The sequence below is a fragment of the Mustela lutreola genome, chromosome 4, assembly GCF_030435805.1.
Source record: "Mustela lutreola isolate mMusLut2 chromosome 4, mMusLut2.pri, whole genome shotgun sequence".
Classification (NCBI taxonomy): Eukaryota; Metazoa; Chordata; class Mammalia; order Carnivora; family Mustelidae; genus Mustela; species Mustela lutreola.
The window spans coordinates 31,306,954-31,321,686 of record NC_081293.1 but is presented as its reverse complement, the minus strand read 5'-3'; the positions used below and the strand labels follow the sequence as shown (position 1 = coordinate 31,321,686).

The following is a 14,733-nucleotide window of genomic DNA, read 5'->3' as shown; positions in this document are numbered from 1 at the left end:
AGGATTGGGAGAGGAGGCCCAGAGAAGGGAGGCAAGGCATCCCAACCTACGTCTTTCATGCCTGCTACTTCATTCTTTTGAACTCAGGAGCCCAAACCACTGGGCTCAGGCAGACACCCAAATGCTCAAACAGATAGCAGGAATTTAGGAACTGAGGTTTAGAAGCAAATTGGCTTCTTAAATAGAGCTGGACATGGCCCAGTGGCTCAGAACAGACAAGACGGGGCCATCAGTTGCCCTCAGAGCCAATAAGTCATTACAACCATCTCCCCTTTCCAAGTTCTCATGACAAAGCCCAAGAAATCAGAGCCATCATCCGGATGGAGGTAATGGCAAGGCGAGACTTCCTCTCTAGGTTTCCAGACATTTGCGAAGATGGGAACGTGCAACCCTGGCTTCCTGGACTCTTTGGGGAAGATACAAACAAACGAAAGTCCAAAACATCAACCACGTTGCCCTCCACCTTGTGTGTTTAGCAGAAGAGGTGTCTCCAAACTCAGAAACGGGGCTCTCGGGCTCTGCTCCATCCCACTGAAGACGATGCAAGGCGGTCGGAGAGTGTGTGCGTGCCTGCGTGTGTGTCTGTGTGTGTGTCCCGCTAAGTACTTCCTTCACTACACAGCTAATCCGATTAGCTGCTTTAGGAAACTCGGCAATGTTAATTCAAGGGTCCCATTCATAGAACAGCTTGGCCCATGCCTGCTCAGAGCTCCCATTCTTCTATCTGCAAATAAAATGCACACAGAAGGACTTTCTCTCCGTGAAGAATGCGCTCTTGCCTCCTTACTCCGCACACAGCCCAGATGCTGCTGCCACTTCCTCTGGGAGCTCCCATGGTGGGGCCAGGGGCCTGTCAGAAAATGGGGAGAAAATATAGCTCTTTCCACCTCAAGCGCAACATGAAGCCCATTTTCATAGTGCTGTCAACCCAGGTGGCCTTCCAAGCTGGCAGCTGTGCTGAGTAAGTTGCATCATGAGAGCACGCCAGCTACAGGGTTCTGGTGGGGTCACTGGCTTTCCCTTCTTTCTTCACAGAATGGGGACCTGGAGCAGAGGGCACAGTTGGAACAAAAGGCTGAACAGAGGGAAAGTTGAGGCTTGTACAGACACGATGTCATTCTGTTTGGCTGGAGGAAAGGAGAGGGAACAGGGCTGGAGATCCAGGTTGTAGACAGAGCATGGACAACGCAGACCAAGGTCAGACTCAGGAATGTCTCTGCTAAGGGATAGGGATCCACGGAGGGTTTTATGAGACATAGCTGTTGTGTGGGTCTCTGAGGACTGCTCTAACAAAGAACCACAAAGTAGGTGGCTTGAAACAACAGAAAGCCATCCTCTCCCAGTTCTGGGGGCTAGCCGTCTGAAATTAGGGTATTGTCACAGTCCCACTTCCTCTGAAGGCTCCAGGGAAGGAGTACTCCTTGCCTCCTGCTAACCAGGAGTGGCTCGGGCAATCCTGGCCGTCCCCAGGCTCCTAGATGCTTCACTCCAGTCTCCACCGCCCTCTTCACACTCCCTCTTCCTCCTCGCCATGGCTGTGGGCTCCCCTCTTCTTCTAAAGACTCCCATCACTAGATGGAGGGCTCATCTCAAGACCCTTAACTAATTCCATCTGCAAATCCTCTAGCTCCAAACAAGGTCACTTTCTGAGGTTCCAGGTAGACATGAGTCTGAGGCGACATTACTCTACCCACTCCAAGGGGTTGCAAGGTCAGGGCCAGGAAGATCACCTGAAGGCAGGATGGGGAAGGAGGGACCAGAGGCAGGGAGACTGATTCCTCTAAGTGAATGATGAGCGGCTCCCTGGTTGGGGTCCCAGCAGCTTTCTTCTGGGGCCAGTGCAGGCCCCCATGTGGGCTCATAAACCAACCCAGGCACAAAGTCTTTGCTCACCCTTTGGCCCAGAGAGGCTCCAGCCTACCCTCCAAGTGATGGCAAAGGAACAATTACACACACATATGAGGTTCTCTGTTCCTTCTAACTGGCAACATGGTGGACATGTTGGTCTAGTGGAGGACACATGGGAGCTGGGAAAGCTGGTTCTAGTCCTGGTTCTGCCACTCACTGGATTTAGGACATTGGGCACCCCTAGGGAATGAGGTCACCTTGGTCACATCCAGGCCAATGAGATTGTTCCATTCTGAAGTCAAGAAAGCAGCTCCAAACTCACAGGAGGAACCAGGAAAAGAAGGCCTCTGGGGCTACACTGCAGGGTTCTGTGCCCTTTCCACTCGGATCTCCCTCCAGGGATTCAGCCCCACCCCCCCACCCCCCACCCCCCCGCTTGAACCTCCTTCCCTCCCCTAAAACACAAGGGCACTAACCAAAGCTTGAAAAATGAAATAACCTAAATCTAAGAGCACATCCCTCCACACATTTGGAAGCAGGAAGACGGAGTAAAGATGTGGTTCCTTTTTATTTATTTATTTTTAATCAAAGCAAATGTTTAAGGATCAATGCTCAAAGTTGTTCACAGCACCGTTGTTTCTAACAGAAAGAAATTACAGGAAGGAAAGGGAAACCCTCTCCGTGTCCGTCTGTATGGGACTAATTTGATGAATTATGGCAGAGTTGTGCATTAAGTGTGATAGACCACAATGTATCCCATGAAAAGATGTCTACAAGGTGGTGGTAACTGAAAGACGCAGGTTGCACCAGACAGTGTTGAGAAAAATCCCTTCTATGTTTCCAAAATATCTGTATGCACACAGCCTGAGCCCAGTGAGGCTGGAAGGAATCCAGTGAACAGATAATGACACGGATCCCTGGGGCTGGGAGAACGGGAGATTTTTACTTTGTACAATTTTAAGCTATTGGACTTTAAAAAAAAAACGGGGTATTAGTTTCATCAACAAAAACAATAAAAAATATTCCCATTCTGAAAATAAAATAATGATTCTAGATGGAAGCGAAGTACTATTGGCCCACAGAGAAAAGTGATCAGGATAAAAATCACTTTGCCATAAAAGGGTACCAGAAAAAAAAGAAAGAAAGAAGGAAACAACATTCTAAGCTTGGGAAGGAGGAAACACCAGGTAGGTATATGTTACAAAGGCCTCAAACCCAAGCTGCCGACGTTCCTTCCCACACACAGCGAATTTCCCCCACTGTCCACGTTAGTCTAAACCCCTCAGGTCAGTGTGCTCTGCAAATAGTACTACTACTACTAATGAGGAGGTGGCAGAATTGATGTTTATTGAGCACTTATGATTAGCCAGGCACTGTGCTAAACACTTTATACGTGTTCTTTTTGTCCTAGTAACATCACTATTCTCATTTGATAGATGAAGAAACTGAGACCCAGCTCAAGGATCCAAACCCAGACAGTCTGATTTTAAAGCCCGTGACTACAATCAGTGCTTTGCCCACACTTCTGGAAGCAAAGCCTTGATCATTTAGGCCACAGGAGATGGTTCCAGGCTCTGCCGCTCTCTGCCAACTCCTTCCTTCTTTCTCTGCACCTATGTTGGCCAATGCCTTGTAGATACAGGGGCCTGGGACACTTCCAAGGGATCCAAAGACAAATGTGAGATAGACCCTGCCCTCTCTGAGTTCACAGGGAAGAAGGAAAGAGAAGACTCAAGTTCTTAGACCAGAGGCTGAGCATGTTAGCCTTGGAGGAGTGCTGTGAGGGAGGTCAAGGCAAAGCTGTTAAGCTTCCCTTCACTGCAGCATCCTGAGAGAAACTTCTGGGCAGGCAGCTCTCCAGGAGCTGGCCTCCACCTGGCAGCTCCCAGCCTCTCCTTGGGGTCTCCATGGCTCTCTACCACAGCCTACCCCAAAGAGCCACCATCTAGTGGCTCACACCTTTCTGCGGCTCCCTGAGGAAAGATGGGCCCTGTTATTCTCCCCATGTGGCTTCTCCACAGCCTGAAATGTTCTTTTCTCAATTCTTGACTTCAAGAACTCATTCTCTTCCTTCAAGACACAAGGCAAGAGCATCCATTCCCACAGTGCCTTTCCTGGCTCGCCCACCTGGCCTTCGTCCCCACACTCTTCTCTCGGTTCATTACAGCCCTGGCCATGAGGAATCGGTTTATCTCTTCATCTGTCTGTCTCATTCCACTAGAGAGGAGCACCTCAGTGATAATATCTGCCATTGCCTGACAACTGGCTGCGAGCCAGGCACCAGGCTGGCCCATTACCCTGGGACTTGGTCCTTCCAACCCCCTGTGGCATGAGTGATGGTTTCATCCCCATTTTGCAGACAGGAAAACTGACCCTTAGAGATGTTAAAGAGCTTGTCTAGGTCTAAACCCTGTCTGCCTGACATGAATAGTCTCCCTGCTGGCAGGGATCCCGTCTTACTCTTCTTTTTCCAGTACTGCACTTGCCATGACAGGGCCGCCCAACAAGGGTACAAGGCTTCAGTTATGCAAGAGGAATAAGTTGTGGAGATCCGCCATGCCACACTGAGCCTATGGTTTATAATATTATTTGTGCACTTAAAAATGTATAGAGAGTAAATCTCTTGTGTTCTTAGCATAATAAGTTTTTTAAAAGTCTCAAAGGAAAGGAAAGAGGGGCACCTGGGTGGCTCAGTTGGTCAAAGCCTCTGCCTTTGGCTCAGGTCATGATCTCAGGGTCCTGGGTCCCTGCTTCCCCCCGCCCTCTCTCTGCCTGCCTCTCTGTTTGTGATCTCTGTCTGTCAAATAAATAAATACAGGGAGAAGTGGCAGTTGTAGCCTTGGGCACATGTGAGCCCTGGTCACCAAAAAGCCAGTCAGGGTAAGCCCCACCAGCCTTCCGCCTCATAGTGCAGCCCCTTTTGCTCCTGCTAAGAATGGGGGTTCCCCAGAGCTGAGGTGTCTGAGCCCAGCTGGGAGAGAAGGGGGTAAGAACTCAAGAGACCAGTCTCACTAGAATTTCCCCCAGGATGGAGGTAAGGAGGGAGCCGAGTACTCAAAGTCTGAAGCCCATTGGACTTCTGGTTTGTTTGCAAAACAATGCACAGTGCCCCAAGCAAACATCTTTCCCAGAGCCTTGCCTTATTAACATTACCAACTTGGAGCCTGGGTAGTAATTATCTCCAACCCTGAGAAGTGCTGAGAGCCCAGAGTGATCCCACTCCTGACAGCTTGGGCTCAAGCCTGAACCCTCTGAGCTGGAGCCTGAGCCTCCAGATAAAGAAGCAAGTGGAGATTCTCATACAAGGATCAGCAAGTCTGGAGGCTCCAGTTCCACAGCCCACAGTGCAGAAAGAGCGACCCCTCTGGTTTTCCCCAGACAGGTGGGCTTGGGACTGACAGGTCAAATACCAAAGTCTCGGGGTCCACATCCACCCTTGCCAGAGTCCCTGACCCTGCTCCCCAGAGAAAAAAAAAACGGGGGACACAGTACTTACCTGTGCTATGTCCCCCTTCCTCTCCCGACTGCTTGATCCAGTCTCTGGCTTTGTCGATGTGAAATAACTTCAGATCCTCTTCATCTAAGGCAATGTCTCCCCAAAAGACAGCTGGAGAAAAAAATTTAAAAAATTTTTAAAAAATAAATGGGTCCATTTAAGCTGGATATCAGAAAAATATTGATTTATTAATGCCCCAGAGGACATGGGACATTGGGGAGCAAACTCTAGAAATAACAATACATCCAATCATATCTCTCCCTGAACCTAACACATAGAGCTGGTAGAGACAGAAGAACGGCATAGAATAATTCTGTGTATCAGAGCCACAGGGCTGGACTCAAACACCATGAAGATCAAGGCCTACTGTCGGGTATTTTGAAAGGGCACCCTGTCTTACTCCAGCTCTAAGCAGCTCTGGGCAAAACCACCACATAGAGACAGCTGTTTCTTTCTTCTCCAGAGTCCCCAGGATATAAAAGAAAAGCATAATGTGATAAATGATACTATTGTTCACAATATTTGCTGCCCTACCCTGGGGGAAGATTATATTTCTTTGCTCCATTAATGTCGGAATTAGCCACTTCACCTGCTCTGATAAATAAACGGGAGAGAAAGCTTCAAGAGTTAGTGCACGATTCACATACCCTCTCTTCCCTTTCCCAAAAGACAAGCACCATTCCACATAGGGATGACTCTATCAGCCTGGGTTCTAGAATAAATATGATGTGGGGCTGAGATATAGCCGATCGGGTTGCATATGTAGCATGAATGAGGAGAATGAAAACTGCTAGTTTTACAAGTCTCTGAGATTTGGGGCTATTTGTTACTAGAACACAACGTCTTTATCCTGACAAATACAGCAATTGCTATCAGGAGTAGTGTGCTTCTGTAACAAAAATCCACTGTGTTTGGGCAAGGCAGTGGGTGTCAAGGAAACTGTCACTGAAGCCTGGAAGGAGGTGACCTATGTTATGCAGTGATGGGGTGGCCTGGTAAAAATATGGGCAGATTCACTTGGAAGGCAGGTGATAAGCTGAATGAGTTATGGTTTTAAGTGAAGGGATTGAGAGTCAGAATGTTAGTAGCACACCTTAGTGGTTATTAGCTGTGTTTGATAAGGTATTACAAGAAAGAAAGGGGTTTTACAGAGAACTGGGCAGTTTATAGTGGAAATGAAAAGGCACAGAGAGAGTCCAGAAATTCAACACTAAGCAATAAAAGTAGAACTGAGAGGGCATTCAAGTAACAAAGGCTAATTAAAATTTAGCTTAGTGGTGTGGAGAAATGGGAACCCTAATCCATTGCTAGTTGGAAGATAAGATGGTATACTCCCTATGGAAAATCATTTGGCAGTTTCCTAAAAAGTTAAGTGTAATCTTATCATAAGATACCAAAGACTATATATTACATGATTCCATTTATATTAAATGTCTACAAAAGGCTAATTTATAGAGCTAGAAAGATTAGCGATTGCTAGGGTTGGGTGCAGGACTGAGATATGACTATAAATGAGCACAAGGGAGCTTTTCCATGTGGTAAAAATGTTCTGTAATTGAATATGGTGATGGTTACACAGCTATGAATTTACTAAAATCATTGAATTGTACACTTACAACGGTGAATTATACAGTATGTAAATTGTCCAAGAAATCTGTGTAAGAAAAAATAAACCATTCAACTTTATGGCAAAGACCAGTCAAGATGGTTCCCAGTACATTCTTTCAGTGGGATAAGAATGGGGAGGGATAGGAGACCAAAAGCATGGTTCCCTCACAGAGGCCTAGCAAATGTCAGGTGCCAGCAACTAAATCCAGAGAGACAGGCATATCTAGAAAACAACCATGTTGTGACCACCCCACGTGCAGCTGAATCAAACAGGAAGATGACTAACATTTCAGAAAAGTATTGTGCCAGAAGAACCACTAGCACAGCCTGCAGGAGACTGCAACTGTTTGAGCCTTAAATGACCCCAAATGATCCTTGGGCCCCCAAGCTGAAAAAGATTGCCTCAGATACAGCCAATGAGAATAAGGGAAAAGAAAAGACAGACTCTCCCCTGAATGGAGCCATGGAGGGTCATGGAGGAAAGATGACTGGAGAACTACTCATAGGAGGTGGAATCAGAGCCCTCCCCCAGAGAGTACACATGGGGAAGACACCTCATTGTCTGCCACTGTGTCCTGTTCCTGCTCAAGAGCCAGGAAAGAGCAGGGCACTAAGGTATAAGTTTTGAAAACAACAATAGTTCAGGGAACAACAAAGAATGCTGTGATCGATTAGTGATGTCTGCCACGAGCAAGTGTGGGAGTGGCAACCCTCAGGGGGGTATGTTTGCCATCAGATGCTTTTATCTTTAGGAGGAAAATCTGGGTAATACTGCAGCAGAAAAGAAACCAGAAGTCTGGTATATAAGTGGCTGCTCTTCCTAGAAATCTAAAGTTATAAACCAAAAAGTGTTCCCAAATAAAATAAGACACTGTCACAACACATAAGAAAAAGTGATGGATCAACAATTAGGACTCACAACTGTGCACTAGTACTTTCTGCAATGGTGGTAGAGCTCTTTACTATGTTAGCCAATAACTACATGTGGTTACTGAGCACTTGTGGCTGATGCACCCGCGGAACTGAATTTTACATTTTCTTTTCTTTTCTTTTCTTTTTTTTTTTTAAAGATTATTTATTTATTTATTTGACAGAGAGAAATCACAAGTAGATGGAGAAGCAGGCAGAGAGAGAGAGAGGGAAGCAGGCTCTCTGCTGAGCAGGGAGCCCGATGCGGGACTCGATCCCAGGACTCTGAGATCATGACCTGAGCCGAAGGCAGCGGCTTAACCCACTGAGCCACCCAGGCGCCCACATTTTATTTTCTTGTAATTAAAATTTAAATTACTATGTGTGGCTAATGGCTATATTCTGAATACAATATAAATAATGTAAAATAAAAATGTATATCATATGAAATAAATAATATGATATAAAATAAATAATATTTAAAATAGCAGCAAAAAGCAACACATATCTAGCAATAACCTCGATACAAAAAGTGCGATACTATGTCAAGAATGTAAAATCCTACTAAAAGCTATAAAAAGTCACTTGACATGAAAAGAAAAACATACTATGTTGCTGAAATGCTCATTCTTTTCAAAGTAATGTGTAGGTTTACTAGACTTCAATCAAAATCCCAAGAATGCTTTTATTATTGACAAAATGATATTAAAGTTCATCTGCATAATTAAGTGATAACAGTGAAGAAAGAGTACTAAAGAAAGACTGGCTTCATTGGACTAATTAATGTTATATGTTATAATATATATGATATAAAAATACATGTTATAAATCTGTTATAAAGCTACAACAACCCTGAAACATGGAATAGTCTGGAACCAATCCCTAGGTTATATAAGAAAAGTCATATATGAGAAGCAGGCTCATAAATTTGTAGAAAGATGGGGACTAACCAATGAATTGTGTTGAGACAAAGAGGTTAACTGCTTGAGGAACTACCAGGTTGGCTTTGAACTTACACTACACCAAAATAAATTCCAAATAAGTAAAAAAAAAAAAAAACAAAAAAAAAAAAACACACACACAAAAAACTAAAATTTAAAAATTAAATCAACAAATTGGCCAAACAACATTTAGAAATAAATGAGCTAAGCCTATGCATTCGAAACACACAGCTACTGAATTCTGACCAAAAGGCAAAAACACGGCCCCTGGCAATCTCCTAAGAGAAGCTCGGGGAAAGATTCCTATCACTGGGGTAAACTTTCTCTTTCCCCCACCAACCCTGGCTACTAAAACGTAATCCATAGACAAGCAGCAGCATCACTGTCTCTGAGCTCCTTAGAAATACAAGATCACGGGACCCACACCAGACCGGCTGCATCAGAAGTCGTATGTTAACAAGAGTCCCAGGGAGAGCGCAGGCACACTCAAGTCTGAGAGGCAAGAACCCAAGGCACTAGAGATTTTGCTTCAATCCATCATGCCCTGGGGGACATAGGCCCCACTGAACCTCTTTTACTGCTTGTCAAGGCTGTAACGGCGAGGTCAAGTAGGGTAATTCTTCACAGAAATATAGAACCTGAGGACAGGCCAGAGGAAACATCTAAAATGCACATCAGTGAAAAAGCCATGGGCTTCCTTCTTGGTCCACCCCACTGAACTCCAACCTGCAATTTAGGGAGTTGTCACAAGGTGGTGGTGTTTTGTTAGGAAGCTCTGGCTAGGAACCATGTGGGGAATAGATTATGAAATACAATAGGAAAAATGCTTTTTGGAATCCAAAAATAGAAATCTTTAAAGTAGTTGGATATAGCTTTAAAGCTATTATGTGAGAAATTTGCAAAGATAAAAGGGAGACTAATTTTAAAGAAATACCTTCTAATTATAGCTAATTAGTGATGTGCTAAGAATTAAGGATTGGCTAGGGGAGGGGAGAGCCCTGGTTTGTAGCGTTTGCTGATTTCCCTGTGTAACTCCCACCATGGCTGATTTCAAGGTGGCAGAATGTGGTGCTGGGAAAAGGAGCATACTATGGGCCCTCACAAGCTTGTGGATAAGAACCAGCTCCAGCACAGTAGTATAATAATTATGAGGAGTATCTATAATGTTATGTTCCCCCATATGATCCTGGGTGTATGCCTGACCCTCAAGGCTTCACACAATGACCACAAGTCAGCCTTGCAGGAAAAGGCTCCCATCCCGGGATTCTCACAGCATCTTGCCCTGCCTGTCTTTTCCCATCTACAACAGAAACAGCACTCTTGTCTCAGGTACCAGGACAAATGAATTCTATACATCAACCTCAAATGAAGGACCAGAGAGGAGAGAAGACTTTGTCAAGGTCATACCATCGGGAAGTCTTCCCAGATGTTTTAAGTTAACCAAGGCCTCCTAGATTCCCAAGCCAGATTTCTCCCTGACCAAGCCACTCTTCCCGAGGTTTCACATTCTAAATAAGAAATGTGGCATTAAATATCTTTCCTTACTGCAGAACTTCTCAGAGCCTTTACAACCCTAACAAATATCATGAGTCTCCAAGAGAAAGAAAATTCAGCCTTTCCCAACGTGGTTTGCCCTGGAATATATATTCACTGAATCGTGACCTAAGGAAAACGTTTTGGAGACTGTTCTGGAGACGGCTCAGCAATCCTCCAGGAATTATAGACTGTGAGGCCTAGAAGGGGCTCTACTGGTCCTCAGGTCCAACCTACCCACTGAATGGCCTCACACACTTCCAGTGACACAGAGTTCATGTCCTTCCAACGCATCCCCCTTTATCTTGGGACAGCTCTCTCCTTTTCTCCCAAATCTGGTGCTTCAGTTCTTCACCAGGAGCAAGGCACTGAAGATAAAGGGATTGATCATTCTTGAGCACCAGCCAGATACCAAGCTCTTACACTCCTTTAACCCTGCTGACAGCCAACTCCATGCAATACACATCATCACACTCATTCTTCAGATGAGAAAAGCCGGCTCAGGTGATTAGGCAATTTGTTCTGGGCCACCTCTCAAGTCCACTCTCAACTGCTGTCCATCTTCGCCTTGAAATGATCCATGATGCTCTGTGAGGGAGGAAAGACTACAGAGGGACTAATTTAGCCTCGGGGTAGAATCAGGAAAGGCCTCAGAGAGGGGATGACACTTGAGTAGGAGGATGACTTATGAGCAGAAGTTTGTCAAGTGGACAACAGGAACAAAGGACATGCTGGCCAAAGAAGCAGCATGAGCAAAGGCCCTGTGGTGAGAAGCAGCAAAGCAGTGTCAGGACAGGAGCAGAAGGGATCCGATGATGGCAGCCTGCTTGATGTGGGGGACCTATTCATGGGACTGCCAATGACAGCAAGAGCAAGGCAGGATGTGAGGTCATGGGAAGTAAGGGGCTGGGCAGGGGGAAAAAAGGCCCAGACCCCAGGAACAGAATCTAGGGCTGTTAGAGCACCCACAGTGGAGCTGGTCAAAAGCAGCCCCTCACTTTGGTACAGCCCTTTACAGTTCCCTGTGAGTCTCTTCTCCTCTCTACCACTCACTCCAGATCCTCCCCACTACTCACCCCTCCCCACCACTTACCCCAGACCCTAACTCAGAACCTGCTATGTGCTGAGCCTTCAGAACACGCTCATAAGTGACAACTGAAGGCATGCACACTCCCTGTTAAAGTCACAGGGGAAGGCAGAACCAGAATCGTGAGCCTCATTTTATGGGGGAAAGTAAGGCTTAGGGGAGTTAACAACTAGGCCACATTAACAACCTGTGAGAAGTGGGTGGGCCTTGAAATCAGACCTTTTGGCTCTAAACTTGGAGTTCAGTCCACCACCTCACACAGGACCCCGTCTCTCAAACTGGGGGCTGATCCCGTGGTGGAGATGATCTAGGTGGGAACTGATACCATGGTCAGCAGCAAGAGACCTGTTTCCAGAGGAGCTGCTGGCCTGACAAAGGCTTCACAGCCCAGCAAGGCATTTTGAGGGAACACAAGTGTTGGAGGGGTTAGCCAGGGTACTCCTACACACCCCTTCCCACCCGAGATTCTGAAAGTCTGGTGGGGGGTGGGGTGGGAATCCTCCGGGTGTTATGTGGTTCTTGGTTTGGGTCTTACAGAGCTGGAAGCCCGTGAGTCAGGCAGAAGCCCAGCCAGTCAGGGGAGGAGAGGACACCTTTGACTCTGCCATCACCCTTTCTCACCAGCCATACCCTCCCTGGGATCTGTTTCCTGGCACCCTGAGAGTGGGAAGCCCAGGGGGGCTGACCCAGCTTGGGGATGTCCCTGACCTTCCCAGTCCACGATGGCTGCAGGGCTCACTCCATCCTGGGGCTCACTCCCAAACCAACAGAGACCAGGATCTTTTGTCCTATGGGAGTGACCTCCCACAGGTGCTTACCTCCCCCTCCCCTCCCATTTACCAACCAGGCCCTTTCCTCACCTTCATATACAACTTGGGCCTGAGCTAAGAGGTGATCTATTTTTCATTCAGCTTCCCTCATAGGGACCTCATCACCCCTGTTCCACTGCAGTGCTGCATCTCAGGACACGCCAGCCCAGATTAAAGCAGTGTGGAGGTCCAGGCATCCCTATATTCAGAAAGAGGGGGTCTGGATGCTCTGTGTCAAATAAATTTTCCCTTTGATGGCATTTTCTTCACCCAAACAAGGAGAGAGCTGAACCAGCTCGGCGCTTCCCAAATCACAATTCACGAACCACTTGGGGTCGAAGTGTCTACGGAGAATGTTGATAGAATGACCCCCAGGCCTATGAAATCAGAATCTCTGGGGACAGGACCAGACCCCCTGGTCTCATGACCCCCCCAACCCCCCATCACACAGGTGACTCATGCTCCCTGAAGTTTGGAGAACTACTTCCACAGCCTTTGAGGTCCCTCCAGCGCTAATGTTTGATTTCCCTACAGTTTCTGTATCCACCCCCCAGGGCCTGTCCTTTGTCATCCCGATGACAAACCACACAGGGAAGGATTGCGCTAATGCTCCGTTTAAGAGTCGCCTAGAGAGAAGCTGAGATTACCAGAGGAACTAAATAGGGCGCATTCTGACATGGGAATTCCTCTCGGCAAACAGGCTGAGGCAGGTAGGGTGCGAGGGCCCAAGGCCGGGACAGTGACAGGGAAATCCTACCCAGAGACACATTTAGTTCACTTCAAGTTTCCAGCAGAGGGATTTAACAGGTTTAAAGCAGTTTTCTGTGAATCTTTGTCAAGGGAGTGTATGTACAAACAAACAGGGAGGGTTTTTTTTTTTTTGGTTTTGGGTTTTCTTTTTTTTTTTTTTTAAGTAAAAAGTTAATCGGCTTAAAGTGTGCAACTAAATAAGCAAAGCTTACATTAAAGTGACCCACAGAGAAAGGACCCCATGGAAAGAAAGTTCTAGGAAATACAATATGGCCTCTATGTTCTTTTGTAGTTTCACGCTATAAATATTCATGGGGTGGTGTTAATGGGGTCCACAGCTCTATGCAACCACAATAGTTTTTTTGTTTATTCTCAGGACCATGAACTTTGAAACCATGAACCTAAATTTCAGGACTCTGCATTCAGGCGCATTTGCAGAGCACGAGGGGAGAGGTTCGGGCTCTCGGAGGACAGAAGAGAGGAAACCGGGCGAGATGTGAATCACGCCTCCTGGATCTTTTAGTAGAGATTAAAGAGTAGGGTCTGTTTAGTATGGGAGGCCTTCTGTCTCCGGGTGTCCAGCTGCTCCAGCTTCGGGAAATGGCCCTCACGAGGCACAGATAGCTTCGTTACTCAAGCATATGGCAGAGAGGACTGGGGAGTTGGAAATGTTTTAATTGGATCAGATTCATTGCAACTTTCACATGCTTTAAAAAAAACCTCATCTGAATCATGGAACTTCTAAGCTGGAGAGAGTTTAAAAGTCATCTAAGTAGGGGCGCCTGGGTGGCTCAGTGGGTTAAGCCGCTGCCTTCGGCTCAGGTCATGATCTCAGGGTCCTGGGATCGAGTCCCGCATCGGGCTCTCTGCTCAGCAGGGAGCCTGCTTCCTCCTCTCTCTCTCTCTCTCTCTGCCTGCCTCTCTGCCTACTTGTGATCTTTGTCAAATAAATAAATAAAATCTTTAAAAAAAAAAAAAAAGTCATCTAAGTAATGTCCTCCATGTGAGGAAACAGATCCGGGAAGGTCAGACGACGTGCTCAAAATATCACATCCAGAAGCCGTGTCTCCTGACTCTCCACCAGTGCTCTTTCCACTTACACCAGGGATGGCAAACACGAGACAAACATGTGCTCCTCTCCCTGCAGGGCAGATCTCCCTCATCGTGGCCCTCCCGTCCATCCCCACACAGTGCTGCAGAGGGCCCAGCACGAATTGATAGAGCTGGGACCTATTTGCCATCTACACCCTATGCTAGGCTGGCAACGTTCAGAGCCTATTATCTATTGGTTCCAGCTAAGGATTTTCTATTCAGAGTCACTTATAGCCTGAACTCAGCTGTCTGGGCGCACAGAGCAGAAACACAGCCGGCCTTAGACTCCACAGGGCTCTCCGTGATAAAGGTCGGTCAGGACCGAGGAGAGCACCACATAGAGAGGGCTGAGCTCCGAAGCCTAGTTCCACCACAAGAGAACACCCAGCCCTGCCTTCTGCCTTGGTTGGCACCATCCTGTTTCACAGATGAGCCAACAGAGTCCGGCTGGTGCCTGGGCTGGTGGCCACCTAGCTCGAGGCAGATATGGCCTCCTGCCTCTCCATCACACTGTGGCTACCCCAGCACATTGCGAGCCAGGCCACATCTGTGCTTTCCACGCAGGACTCGCTTGGTTTAAGAAACACCTGCTCGCCTATTTCCCAGAAAGAAAGGATTATCCACTAGACTGGCAAGAGCAGGAAGGTTGGCTGTATTTGC

General features: G+C 46.9%; 1 protein-coding gene across 1 annotated transcript in view; it reads right to left on the bottom strand.

The window, feature by feature from the left end:
- The window catches only part of TLL2 (tolloid like 2), a 120,153-nt gene that overhangs the window by 91,977 nt on the left and 13,443 nt on the right, over positions 1-14,733 (bottom strand). Inside the window, exon 2 of the mRNA XM_059169311.1 lies at positions 5,345-5,455. Coding sequence (XP_059025294.1) covers positions 5,345-5,455 — 111 coding nt within the window. The remainder of the gene's footprint in view (positions 1-5,344; positions 5,456-14,733) is intronic.